Raw genomic sequence first — 13,527 nt, forward strand, 5'->3', positions numbered from 1 at the left:
CAAAGGGAACAAATTAGATTTTTCTTTTGTGGGTCCCTTTGGTTTCCCTGTTTCAGTTCCATAACCCTAATTTAAAACACCAACCCAGTTCTTTTCTCTTTGCTTTTTAATTTTACCCATTCTATTCAAATGTAAAACACATATAGCATCAAATGAAGTTCATTGTGTGACCTCAGGGAGGAAGGGAGGAAACCACTTGTGGGAGTGCTAGAAATAAACCTAGTGTCCCTCTTATGGGAAGCAGCAAGTATCTAATAAGAAAAAGGAACTTGTCTGTCCAGTGAGATCTCTGTTGACTTTTTGTACTCTGACCCCATGTTTTTAAAATATGTGGAACTTTAATTCTTTAGGGTTCATTTCCAAATGAATACCATTTTCTCACCAAACTATTTTTTACTGTTTCTATAAATATGCGTGCTCCAGTGTTCCTATTGTTTGTTTTTCTTTTGGCCAGCTGTTCAGGTTAAGCTGGGTCACACAGCACACACTCTTCTAAATTCAATCTCAAATCTTCAGGTACCTTCTATGCTTTATTACTTGGACCAGAATTATTTTAGTCAGTGCCGTGTTAGCATGAATCAAATTGCATATTTCTCATTTTCATTTTTCTCTGATATCTCAAAAATACTCTTGATATCTTTCATGGTAAATTAGAACATTTGTAAGACTATCAATATGTTAGAACACTCTGACCTCCTCAGTCACCACATAAAGGTACATACAGGTATTCAGCCTCTTCAGTCAAGTCTCCTAGGTTGTCTATATGTAAATCTGTCTGGCCTTTGGTAGATTTCATAGTCTTCTACCACCCTCTGAATTTTGGACAGTTGTCTTTATTGTGACTACATCTGAGTTACATTAATGGGCTTTACTTCCCTTTTATGAGTGCTAATTAACAGTTCTGTAGTAACACTGGTAACAGCAGTCATGGAAGGATTAGGGAAGAAGATGAAAGCAGTGTAAACATTAGGTAAAGGAATTACCCTTTTCTCTTTTGAAGGCAAGGGGCTTAGGTACCACTCAGATTGGGTCGATATGTTAGAATCAAGGCCTGAGAAAACTTTCTACATTCTCATTGAATGATTTGATTAGTGGGAAGATAACAAATTGCCCCTTGGGTCAGAGAGTCAGAGAAAGGAAGAGAAACATTAGCAATTGTTGTTACGGCCTTTATAAAGTTGAATGCAGAATGGGCCCGTGTAAGATGGTCAGGGTCCTAAGAGTTTGTCCCCAGCTTGACTTCTGTCAAACTGCCTGTCTGACAAGGATGTTTTTTCCTTCCCATTGTGAGAGTTTCATCCTCAAGACACTGAATGCTTTTATCATTGCACGCTTTTGAAGAGGAAGTTGCTGGATTTTTGCCCAGTTTGGCTGCAAGTGAGGTGGGAGGAGAAGCAGGAAAGTGAGCCAAAGTGCATTAAACCATGCAGTGTTTACCTCACATGTGTTGTGTCATGATAAGAGTAGGGGTGTTGGGAAAGCTCCCATGCTCCAGGCTACCTTTCTTATTAGAAGGTAACTTTCTAAAAGAAACAACAACAACAACAAACAGATGAAAAGCAGTCTGTTGGTATATCACACTGCCAACATATAGTTTGGTGATTCTGTTCTCAACCTTATTTTGTTAGAACTAAGAAAGTACTTAGAAGAGGCATAAAATAATTGAAGTCTTGGTTGTATGGAAATTTAGGGATTTGTTTACTTAAATCTTGGTTCTTTTATCTGATTATTAGATATAGTAACACATTCATACATTCTCCGACACATACACACACACACACACTCTTTTCTCTTTCATAAAGTCCTTCAAAGCTTTCTGTGTGTCTTTCCAACACTGACAGTTTCTGCTCCTCACCTTGCTTTTGTACTCCGCCGGTGTATTTTTCTCTAGCCCTCTGTCCTTTCTACCCATCGAGCATAACTCTCAACATGTTCTCATGGCAATTCTCATTCATATGGTTATCATATGCACAGTGTGCATTTGTGCCTTGTTTGCTCAGTGAGAGCTTTTTTTTTTTTTTGCTTTTTTTTGTATCACCACCAGCAAACAAAATGCTTGGCACTTAGCTGTACCCATATATTAATTGAGTCTGTGAATTCCATCCATTACATTTTCTGTAGTCACCTTTTATTTGAACTTCCCAAGGAATCACATTCCATTTTGGAATTGCTGTAATGGTAATACAGTTTTTACACAACTGGAGATGTTTACAGCCAAAAGAAAAGGATATGGTAATATATAATGAAGTCCTGTGTGTCACTAACGAAAATATTTAAAACCCTAATAAATAGGGAAAGAATGTAAATACCCAATTCAAAAAACAAATTCTTTTTAAAATGGCTAAAAGAGGTACACCTGGGTGGTTCAGTTGGTTAAGTGTCGGACTCTTGATTTCAGCTCAGGTCATGATCTCACAGTTCATGAGACTGAGACCTGCCTAGGGATTCTCTCTCTCCCTCTTTGTCTCTTAGCTGCCCACCCCCCCAACATGTGCTCGCTGACTCTCTCTTAAATAAATAAACAACAGACATTTTTTAAATAATGGCTAAAAGAGACCTGAGAAAATTTTTATTTTCATTAGGGATCATATAAATGAAATTCAGAGCAAAGTTCTACCTATTGATTTAACAAAAATTATTTTACACAAGAACAGCCTGAGAGAGTCACAGTCAATGACTCTAGAGACTGTGTTAAGTTATAGAGTTTTAGCGCCTCACAGACTTGTTTTAATTCTTCAATTTTAGACTTAGTTATAAGTATGATCTTCTGGAAATTACTTTTGTTTCTCATTTGTAGAATTGGGATCTTACCTTACAATGAATTTTATTATTAAATTTTTCTATTCATTTAAAAATATTTATTGAGTGTCTCCTTTGTTCCAGGCATATTCAGGCGCTCGGGATATAACAGGGAACAAAACTTCCCTGCCTGGTAGAACTTCCATCCTACTGGTAGAGAGAGAGATTGTAAACAAACACATAAATAAAATGTACAAGATCTTTGGGTAGTGTTAAGGGCTATAGAGGAAATAAAGCAGGGAAGAGATAGCAAGGAGTGTGTCACAGACCATGTTGCAATTTTGAATAGGATGATCAGGAATTTCTCACTGAGACGGTAACATTGCAGCAAAGATGTCAAAGAGGTAAATCATGCAAATGTCTTGGGTAAAGAAGTAAATGATGTAGATGTCTTGGGGAAAGATGCTCTAGGCAGAGAAAATAAAACAATGTAAAGGAATGAAGGAATATTGTGCCTGATACGCTTGAGGCATTGCAAGGAAGCTATTGCTATTGCATTTAAAATAGACTATGATGAGGGTGCCTGGGTGGCTCAGTCCATTAAGCATCCAATTTAAGCTCAGGTCATGATCCCACAGTTTGTGGGTTTGAGCCCTGCATTGAGCTCTGTGCTGACAGACAGCTCAGAACCTGGAGCCTGCCTCAGATTCTGTGTCTCCCCTTCTCTCTGCTCCTTTCCTGCTCATGCTCTGACTTTCTCTGTTTCTCAATAATAAACAAATGTTAAAAAAAAAATTAAAAAAAAAAACAGACTATGATGTGGAAGCAGACTAATAAGGAAACCTGATAATTGAGTAAAGTAAGGGTTGATGGTGGCTTGGTCTAGGGGAGAAGCTGAAGGAAGTATGGAGGCAGAGAAGTACTTAAGATTACACATTTTCAAGATAGGTAAATGCTGGGCCTGAGAGCAAGAGTCAAAGTTGACCTTAAGGTTGTAGGCTTGAACAACTGGAAGGGTGGAGTTGCCATTCATTAAGCCAGGTAATGTGTAAAGTGCCTAGCCCACTGCATGACACCTGTTACGTACTCCATAAAGGGTGGTTTCTTTCTCCAAAGTTTAGAGTAAAAATGAAAGACTTTTTTTAAAGTTCTTAAAAATTTATTTACGTAATCTCTACACCCCTCATGGAACTAGTACTTACAACCCTGAGTTCAAGAGTTGCACACTCTGCCAACTGGGTGAGCCAGGTGCCCTGTAAATCTTTTATCTGATATGCTTCTGTTCATCTACACAAACAAATAGTATATTTCACCAGAATAACTAGATAACAAATTATACATTTAGCTAATACATTGGACTTCTAGCAAATTACTCCATCTGTTGGCCAAGAGATTTACTCCCTAACAGGAGATAGAACTCATATTTTTCCATATGACAATAATACAAAAATGGCAAAGGTATCAATAGTAGTAAAACTTATAAAAAATCAAAAGAGAAACTTCCTCTGTTAATGTTTAATTTTATGGATAACATACACATGTGACCATGCCCATTTTTTTCTCTTTTCAGGATGCTGCCTTATGGCTGTTTAGCAACAGGAGACCGCTCTGGCCTCATTGAAGTTGTGAGCACCTCTGAAACAATTGCTGACATTCAGCTGAACAGTAGCAATGTGGCTGCGGCAGCAGCCTTCAACAAAGACGCCCTTCTGAACTGGCTTAAAGAATACAACTCTGGGTCAGTTTGTTTATCATTCTTCCGAACAAACAAACAGCCAAACAAATCACTGTTCTTCCAACTGGAATCAGCAGTGTCCTAGAGGAAATGTTAGTGTTATTTATTGCTTTATTTCCAGTTAGGTCAGTGACAAATAAGCCTTCCTAACGTCTTCTTAAAGATGGTTAGCATTAAATTCTGCTTTATCTAGGTCAAATTTCAGAGTCTTGTAATAGTTACAATCTAAGAATTTACCATTTTTAAAAATAACTTTTTAAATGTGTCAATTTCTGTAATTATGTGAATGTGTGAACTTAGGTAAGTTTTCAGAGGATTTTTACAATAGAAGTAAATGAGTTTATAGACTGCTCTCTCCAAATTAAAAAATATGGTGCTAGGAATTGTGTTATCAATGGTTATTGTCCTGATCGTAGGCAACTAAAGAATTTCACAGTAAGGGAAAAATACCATAAATATTTTCGCTAAAGATTTCAAAGGCAGACTTACATTTTATCATTGGCAAAATCCAAGGATTTGTATGTGAGAATTAATTTTCACATTTTAATCTTAAAACCTTGTCTCTAAAGGATCTGTATTCCTAACTTCTAATTTGAGTCAGTGACTTAAACTACTGAAACTGTAATACTTCACTCTTAAATATGGAATTCTAGTGTTAGGTCAAAACTGACCTAAAAATATTCAAAAGTGCAGTATCACTCAGCAAAGCTGATGGTGACCTCGTAGAATTATGCATATGAACCTACCCCCAAGCCCAGGGCAGCACAGCAGTTTGAATGGCTGAGGCCCATTTATCTGGCTCCTGCCGACTCCTGTCTGCCCTGCTCCTGCAGTGACCACCCTTCCTCTCTTGGCTCATCCAGCAGGCTTGACTCATAGGGTTTTGATGGCTCTGTGTTGTATTTCTGTTCACAGTTAAAAAGGAAACAGAAGTGTGAGTTGGGTCTCATCCCATACCTTTAGAAACTGAAAACCTTTGTTGCCTTCCCCCCGCCCCCCTCTCTTATTCAGAGATGACCTAGATCGAGCCATTGAAGAGTTTACCTTGTCCTGTGCCGGCTACTGTGTAGCTTCTTACGTCCTTGGGATTGGTGATAGACATAGTGACAACATCATGGTCAAAAAGACCGGCCAGGTGAGCTGCTCCCCACAGTCTGCCAAGGGCCTTGGTGATGCTATTACTTATATCCAGCACAGTCTTTTGTGAAATTCAGGCAGGTTCTTTGATGATTCTTGGAGTCACGTCTTTGTGCTTTCCTTTTATTTCCCCATCCCTTGTTTCACATACCATCTGCTTCATATATTCATTGGTTTATTTGCTTAGTTAGGTGATAAGCACTTGTTTAATGTTTCAAAAGTAATTGCAGTTATTCAGAATGACCCTATTCTTTTAATATAAGATCTGGGGAAGAATTAATCATAGGGGCATAGGACGCTAAGCCAAAAAAAAAAAAAAAAAAGCTTTGTCCAGGGGAAATATGGCAAAAAAGAAAAGGTAGTCATAGTATATACCATTGCTACCTGGCTTAGCTTTGAAATGTATTCATATAGCCTGAAATTATGATATAATGTGCCTCATTGTGTAGCATTGCATTAGCACAAAGTACTAAATCCTTACCTTCCATAATAAAAATAGTAATTCAAAATTAGGAAGTAAAAAAAAAAATGTGAACATACCATTTTTAAAAATGGAGGAAAATCATATGAAAGAGTGGGGAGAAATTACCTCCAGGTGGTAGCACTCAAGGTGTTGAGGGGGGTGCTGGGGCAAGAATGTCCTCTCTGTTTTCTTCTGTATATAGAAATATTGACTGAACTAGTTTCATATGTAGAACTATTTAACTTTTTTAAATCAGATGTGTAAATTACTTGGATGTGTTTTTCTTTTGAAAGATTTGTATTTCTCACTGGGTAAATGTAGTTTATTATCAGGTCCAGGTTATTATTAAGAATAAAAGATCTATGTGTGTTAGAAACACTCTTCCCAAGTGACCTATAGCTTTTGTAAAGAGAGAAGGGGTCATGAACATTTTGTAATGTGTATAATTGTTAAATCACTATGTTGTATACCTGAGACTAATATAATATTGTTTATCAACTATACTTCAATAGAAAGAGAGAAAAGAGCCCAGTTGAGGATCAGTGTAATATTGAGAGTCTAGGACTGCTGGGATCTTGCCTTTCTATTTGGAACCAGAGAAACAAAGGAAATTAAATCCCATTTGTTTTCCAGCTCTTCCACATTGACTTTGGACATATTCTTGGAAATTTCAAGTCTAAATTTGGCATTAAAAGGGAACGAGTGCCTTTTATTCTTACCTATGATTTCATTCATGTGATTCAACAAGGAAAAACAGGAAACACAGAAAAATTTGGCCGGTGAGTATTGCCCCCATGTCAAGGGTAAACATATCTGACATTTTCTCATCTGACTAGCTGCCCTACCATTTCTTAGCTGAGGTATATTTAGATCGGGTAAACAGACTGCTACCTGGAGGCTTTGGGGGAATAAGTTACTGTGTTTTATTCTAATGTATACCACTTTTTACCTGTCTTAGAGACTTCTCTGAAATTGTTAAGACATTTCATAATAAGATACTGAGAGGGACAGCCATTTTGTTCTCATTCTACGGGAGCCTGGACTCAGGACTTTGTAGTCTCTGATCTGGTCCTCCTACTTGTATGTTTCTTCTTGTATTCTTGTCTTCATTTCTTCATCTTAAAATAGGGGCATAGGGCACCTGGGTGGCTTAGTCAGTTAAGTGTCTAGCTCTTGATTTTGGCTCAGGTCATGATCTCACGGCCGTGACATTGAGCCGCACGTCGGGCTCCATGCTGTTAGCGGATTCTCTGTCCCTCTCTGCTTCTCTCTCTTTCTCTCTCTCTCTCTCTGTCACTCGCTCACACACACACACACACACACACACACACACACACACAAATAAAATAGAGACAAAAATAAATTTTAGGGCTATTATAATAATTAGAGTTAAGTTATAGATGTGAGACCAACTCATACTATATGCTTGCCAAATGATTGCTATTAACATTTCTAGTTCTGCCTGAGTTTCTGGAGAATATATCTCTGGGTTCATTTTTCTTTTTGGCAGAATTAGGGATATAGCATCCGATGGTCCTCTTGAGTACTTGTCTTTAAGAGAGAGAGGGAAGGCAAGATGATAGGGAGCTGTAGTGCAAAAGCATTCTTACCGACTTGGGGAAAATCAAATTTGTCTCTGGAGTTAGGCTACAAATCTAGAGTCTAGAAATAATGTTCAGAAATCCTCACAGGATATAATTACCACTTGTTTTATAACTAGCTTTTAGGTCTCATAGAATTAAAAAGCACAGAGTAAGTATTACATATTTTGTTAGAATTTCAGCTTAGTTGTGTTTTTGAAAAGATATGTGTGATTTAAGACATTCCATGTAAAGTTTATTCTTGGGCCAATTGTCAAAGAATTTTAAAAATCAGAAATAAACCTTTAGTTCAGTAGAAATTTTCCAGCTATTATGGAAAGTCTAGATATGCCTCTCTTGTTTTCCTTTGTGAAATTTGCTCTCTCTCCTCTAACATCATGTTCTTGTGATTTGTTGTTTCAACTCAAGTTTCCGCCAGTGTTGTGAGGATGCATATCTGATTTTACGACGGCACGGGAATCTCTTCATCACTCTTTTTGCACTGATGTTGACTGCAGGGCTTCCTGAGCTCACATCAGTCAAGGATATACAGTATCTTAAGGTATAAACCCCTTTTCTTTGTATACTGGACTTTGTAGTCATGAAGCTCAGCTCTACCTGCCTACATCATTATGATGTTCAAAGAGAAAGGGACAGAGCCATTTCCTGTGAAACTGTTCCTGCCCAGGAGTGGTAGTGACCAGCTGCTGAGTAATTCTCTTGTGAGAACATGGTGGCTGGAGAGGCATGGCCGAGATTGCGACACTTGCATGTCACTATGGAGGATATATACAATCAGATTTTTTCCTTTTATTTTTAGGACTCTCTTGCCTTAGGGAAGAGTGAAGAAGAAGCACTCAAGCAATTTAAGCAAAAATTTGATGAGGCACTCAGGGAAAGCTGGACTACTAAAGTGAACTGGATGGCCCACACAGTTCGGAAAGACTACAGATCTTAATGATCAGCCTTTGCTCCAAATGTATTTGTTGGTTTTGTTTAGTTTTCATTTTGCACTTGCACTAAATTGAACATGACCCTGCCAGAGATGTTTTAAAGGGAATGAGATCCTAGAACTCAGTTAAATTAAGAACAAGGCATCCCACAGATCCTAATCTGAACAATCCCTGATGACCACTCTCTGCTTTACTGAATGCTTCCAAGACTCATCTTGAAAACTCACAACATTATGGATAATCATTTCCTGCTGACTTTGCACGCCGAGGAATGCTACTAGAGATTGTTTTCTGTCTTCTTCTTCTTCTTCTTCTTCTTCTTCTTCTTCTTCTTCTCCTTCTCCTTCTTCTCTTTCTTCTTCTTCTTTTTCTTTTTTTTATTTGGTACTTTTCCAGAAAGGTGTAAATACTTCTTTTTGTACTGTGACCAAGTGTTATCACTCAGCCGACTTATCCACACATGGGCACTGGTAGCTTGTTCTTATTTTCCAAATGCGGCTTAAAAGAAAGGTTATCTTTCTTACACCTTTAAATTGTGTAAACTATAAATTATAACATAATTTGAAATTATGGGTTTTATTTTTCAAAAGAAAACTTTAAATCTGTGGAATCATTAATTCTTTTGTTGATATGTATCTCTCATGACCACATCATTTCTACCAGACTTGCTGAAGACCTGCTGGTGAGACAAATATAATATATATGCTGCATATATATTTATAAAATTTGCAGTGGGAGCTCTATATAAAAAGACATTTTTTTTTCAGTCTGTGTTTTAAAAGAGTTTTACAAAAAGCAGAGCTTTTTCCTGTTACTTTTTTTAGTTAACTATGTGATCCAGTTCTTCCAGTTGCTTCTGTAATGAGGCACATAGTACTTTCAGTTTTTACATGGTATCTATGAAAGAGTTCACTTCATAGAGCATAATACTTGAGCAAATGCATCCAAGACGGAAGGCAGATGAAAAAAACTATTTATGGAATCATCTCCAGACCTAAAATTCAGTATTTTAGTAAAGTGCCAGCTGTTCTTACTGTATTTATTAAAACTTGTAATAATGTGATTTTTCAAGGATATTAGCTCAAATTGAAATGGTTTCATGCCACATGGAATTCTTTAATTTATTTGTTGAGGTACCATATCTTTAGGGTGCTAGATGGCAAATAATGTTAATATGTGCAATAAGAACTACTGGTTTGAATGTGTAAATGGATGCTCTTTCTGAGTACTGGCAATATCCAGCAAAACTACTGCTTTTTCTCCAAAGACTTTGGGAGCTCTCAATCCTCAGTGACATGAGAAAGAGAACTGATTATTTGCCCTGTGACTGAGTTTTCTATAGAAATTTTATTAAAGATTGTTTAATTTTGTTGTCCTCCTTCATGTTCTCAGTCAAATAAATGGGTGAGCTGGTTTCAGCTGCTCTTGGGATTTGTGGGTTGCTTCTTTATGGACAGCACAGGCCTTTAGATCTTGGCACTGGGACTCTAAGAATGGCCAAGTCAGTAGACAGACCAGTCTGAGGAGTAGGCTGAGGCTCATGGTCTCTTCTCTGACTTCTCCCTCTGCTTCCCAGCCCCAGCAGGCAGTGTAGGAGGCCTCTTGGACCTTGGTTGGTGCCTGAGGCTCATCAAGTTTTCATATCTTGTGAGGTACCCAGAGGTTGGGGCGAATGCCCCTTCAGTTGCTTGGTACCCAAGCCAAGGCTAGACTATAGTCACTTTGTAGCTCTCTTCCATGGGGCAGATGTTCAGAGGACGCCATAGTTTCTTATAAATAAGCCAGCCAAGGGTGAAGATTGACATCTAAAATGATCAGGGCTGGTCCAGACTCAGTGAGAATTCCAGGACTAGGACTGTGGAAGGATAGATTTGTTCAAGGCTCTTTGTCCCATAGCAGTCTACCATTACATGCACTAGGTCGCAGGTTGGGAGTTTGGAGACTGGTGAACATCACGAGTTGGCAGTGGACCCCCCTGTTTCCAGAGAGGTCTCCTCAGCCTATATGGTGCTTAGTTAAAAAAAAAAATTATATATGTGCCAGATCAATGAATGTGAGTGTCAAGAATAAGAAAGAAATGAACCACCTGGACAGAGCTGGGCCTGAGCCCAAGATGGCTCTGGCCTCCCCTCCCTCATCTCTGCCATAAGCCCCTCAAAGATAGCCAAGACACTGTGACATGTAAGCCTCTGTAGCTGCTGACCACTCCTAACAGGTGCTCCCCACATATTTTCTGAACTGCATATTTCTGATTCTTAGGGGTGCTGGCAGAGCTGGACAGGGGAGGTGGCAGGCAGAGGATAGCTAACCGAGAAGTCTGGGATGCAGGGTCCACATGTTGCATTTGGGCTGGTTAACCAGTACCTTGCCTGTTAAGTGCTTTGGTCAACAACAAATCTTAGCCCAAAACTCTTGGCTCCTTGTCCTTTGGTCCTTTCCCAAGTTTATCCAAAACAGTGTTTTGGGAAACCCTATACATTTCCATACTTGAGGACAACATCTCTATCTGCCTGGGTCTGGGAAGACAAAGGATGGTTTTGTTGAACAATTTCTGAGCATTAACCTAGTATGTCTATAGACAGACTGTGGGGTGTAGAGACCAATACTTGTAATCCAGCTCTGACTCTGTGACCCTTGAGTAAGATATTTTATTTCTCAGGGTCTGAGCTTCCTAGTTTGTAAAATGGGACTGAAAATAACTGCCCTACTCACTCCTGTGTGTCACCAGTGAGAGGCCAGTTTAAGACTGTGAATGGAAACATACGCCATGTACCAATTTAGAAGCAAACTCATTCCTTTCCCTGCTTCTACCACTTGAAGGCCACTAAAGGGAGGAATCTCCGGAGGAAAACCCCTTCTAGAGCTCTATCCCTGTGTCTTGTCTGAGGAGACCCCTGCAGTGTATTCTCATTCCTGCCTTGTCCAGCTCACACCCCTGACTATCAGCACCAGACCAGCCAGGCAGCCTGTAATGCAGAGGTCACTGGTCTGCAGAAGGTGAAAGCCCTGGTCGGTGGGGAGGAGAGCAGGGAGGTACCTACCATATGACCTTGACTGTGGGATGGGGCAGCTTTTAAAAAGGAGGGTCAAGGGTTGAGGTCTGTTGGAACAGAGGGCATCTGAGCTGAGATTTCAGGGACAGACAGAAGCTAGGTGAAGGGGCGTTGGTGAGACTGAGCAGGAAGGCACAGCATGTTGTAAAGGCCTAGAGGGGTGAAAAATGGGCTCCATGGGCACTAACAGGCTCAGTAGTTGTTTCTTTGCCCCTGCCTCTTCCCCCTTTCCCACCCCAGAACATTGCCCTTCTCCAGCTCCAGCTAGGATCTAAACAACAGTCATGCTGTCCTGGAGCCTCTTCTTTCCGTATCTCTGGCAATTTTATCCCCTTGTCTGATGACTGGAAAAGTGTCTGATACCACTGTCTGGGTTATTCTTGCTCTAAAATGTATAACTAATGGATTTTTGGAAATCACTTTTAACCCACTTTTAATAAAACCCAGATTTAACACTCAGAAAAGTCTGCCCTTTGACACTCCCTACTTTTCTATATCTTTTTTTTATTGTGATAAATGGCTCATAAAGTATACAAAACAATAAGACTTATAAATAGCGTTAGTGTGGTATAGAGCGGACACCCAGATAGCCATCACATAGGTCAAGAAAGAACATTGCCAACACTTCAGAAGCCCCACCCGCCCTCCTTCCTGGTCAGGACCCCTTCCTCTCTGACAGGGTCATCACTGTCTCTTCTTTGCTGGCAATCATCTTATTTCCTACTTTACAGTTACGCTGCCTCCTTAGTGGGTTGGGCTTCTTTTGCTCAACATTATGTTTTTAAGATTCAGTCAAGTGGTTACATAATTCATGATCACTGCACAACATTCCATCTTAGGGATGTCCTATAATTTATATATTCTTTCTACTGTTGGGACACATACAGGTGGTTTCTAGTTTGAGGCTATTACAAGTAAATAATGCTGCTATGATAAATAATTACAATTTATATTCTGATTTATATACAGATGTATATATTTGGATGTATATACTTAAGATTAAAATTAATTGGTCATAGGATTATGCCTATCTTTATTTTGACTAAGTGATGCTAAAATAAGTGGTGTGCCAACTCATTCTTTCTCCAATACTTAATTCTTATTGCTCCGTATTCTCACCGGTATCCAATTAGCCAATGTTTTAAAAAATTTAGCCATGCTGATGTGTGAGGGGAAATATTTTGTATTCCCTGATTGGTAATGAGATTAAATTGCTTTTTCATATTTCTGTTCATTGAGTTTTCTCCTTTGTGAAGTACCTGCTTAAGTCCTTTGTCCATTTATTAATTTTAGATACCTACCATTTGAATTTTTGTTTGTTCTAAGGAGGTTTTTTAAATTTTGCTTTTTTTTTGTTATGTGGAATTCTATGCATATTTTATATACAAGCCTTTTGTCAGTCACATGTGTTGAAAATTTCTTTTCCACTCAGTGTGTAACTTTCTCATTCTCTTAATGTTCCTTCTCAAAGCTATGATCTTAATTTTAATGTAAAATTTATTATTTTTCCTTATGATTATATATCCCTTGTGTAGTATTTAATACATTTTTGTCCTCCCATAAGGCCATGAAGATATTCTCCTGGATTATCCTTTAAAAGCTTTTTAAAAAAAACCATTCCATTTAGGTCTGCAGTGTACCTGGAATTGCTTTTTATATATAGTGTGAAGTGTTTTTCCTATATGGGCACCAAGATGTCCTAGTTTCTTTTATTTGGATCCTTTCCTCACTGTTCTATAGATCCACTTTTTTTTTTTAATGTTTTATTTTTGAGAGAGAGAGACAGCGTGAACAGGGAAGGGTCAGATGGAGAGGGAGACACAGAATCCGAAGACAGTCTCCAGGCTCTGAGCTAGCTGTCAGCACA

General features: G+C 38.7%; 1 protein-coding gene across 4 annotated transcripts in view; it reads left to right on the forward strand.

The window, feature by feature from the left end:
• PIK3CB (phosphatidylinositol-4,5-bisphosphate 3-kinase catalytic subunit beta) overlaps positions 1 to 12,884 on the forward strand; it is a 168,817-nt gene extending 155,933 nt beyond the window's left edge. For all 4 annotated transcript variants that reach the window (XM_029940169.1, XM_029940170.1, XM_029940171.1 and 1 more), the window contains 5 exons: positions 4,310 to 4,477; positions 5,486 to 5,609; positions 6,708 to 6,853; positions 8,084 to 8,216; positions 8,475 to 12,884. In XM_029940169.1, the coding sequence (XP_029796029.1) occupies positions 4,310 to 4,477; positions 5,486 to 5,609; positions 6,708 to 6,853; positions 8,084 to 8,216; positions 8,475 to 8,612 (709 nt within the window). In that variant the 3' untranslated portion in view covers positions 8,613 to 12,884. The remainder of the gene's footprint in view (positions 1 to 4,309; positions 4,478 to 5,485; positions 5,610 to 6,707; positions 6,854 to 8,083; positions 8,217 to 8,474) is intronic.
• Positions 12,885 to 13,527: the final 643 nt, after the last annotated feature.

Source organism: Suricata suricatta, chromosome 5, assembly GCF_006229205.1.
Source record: "Suricata suricatta isolate VVHF042 chromosome 5, meerkat_22Aug2017_6uvM2_HiC, whole genome shotgun sequence".
NCBI lineage: Eukaryota > Metazoa > Chordata > Mammalia > Carnivora > Herpestidae > Suricata > Suricata suricatta.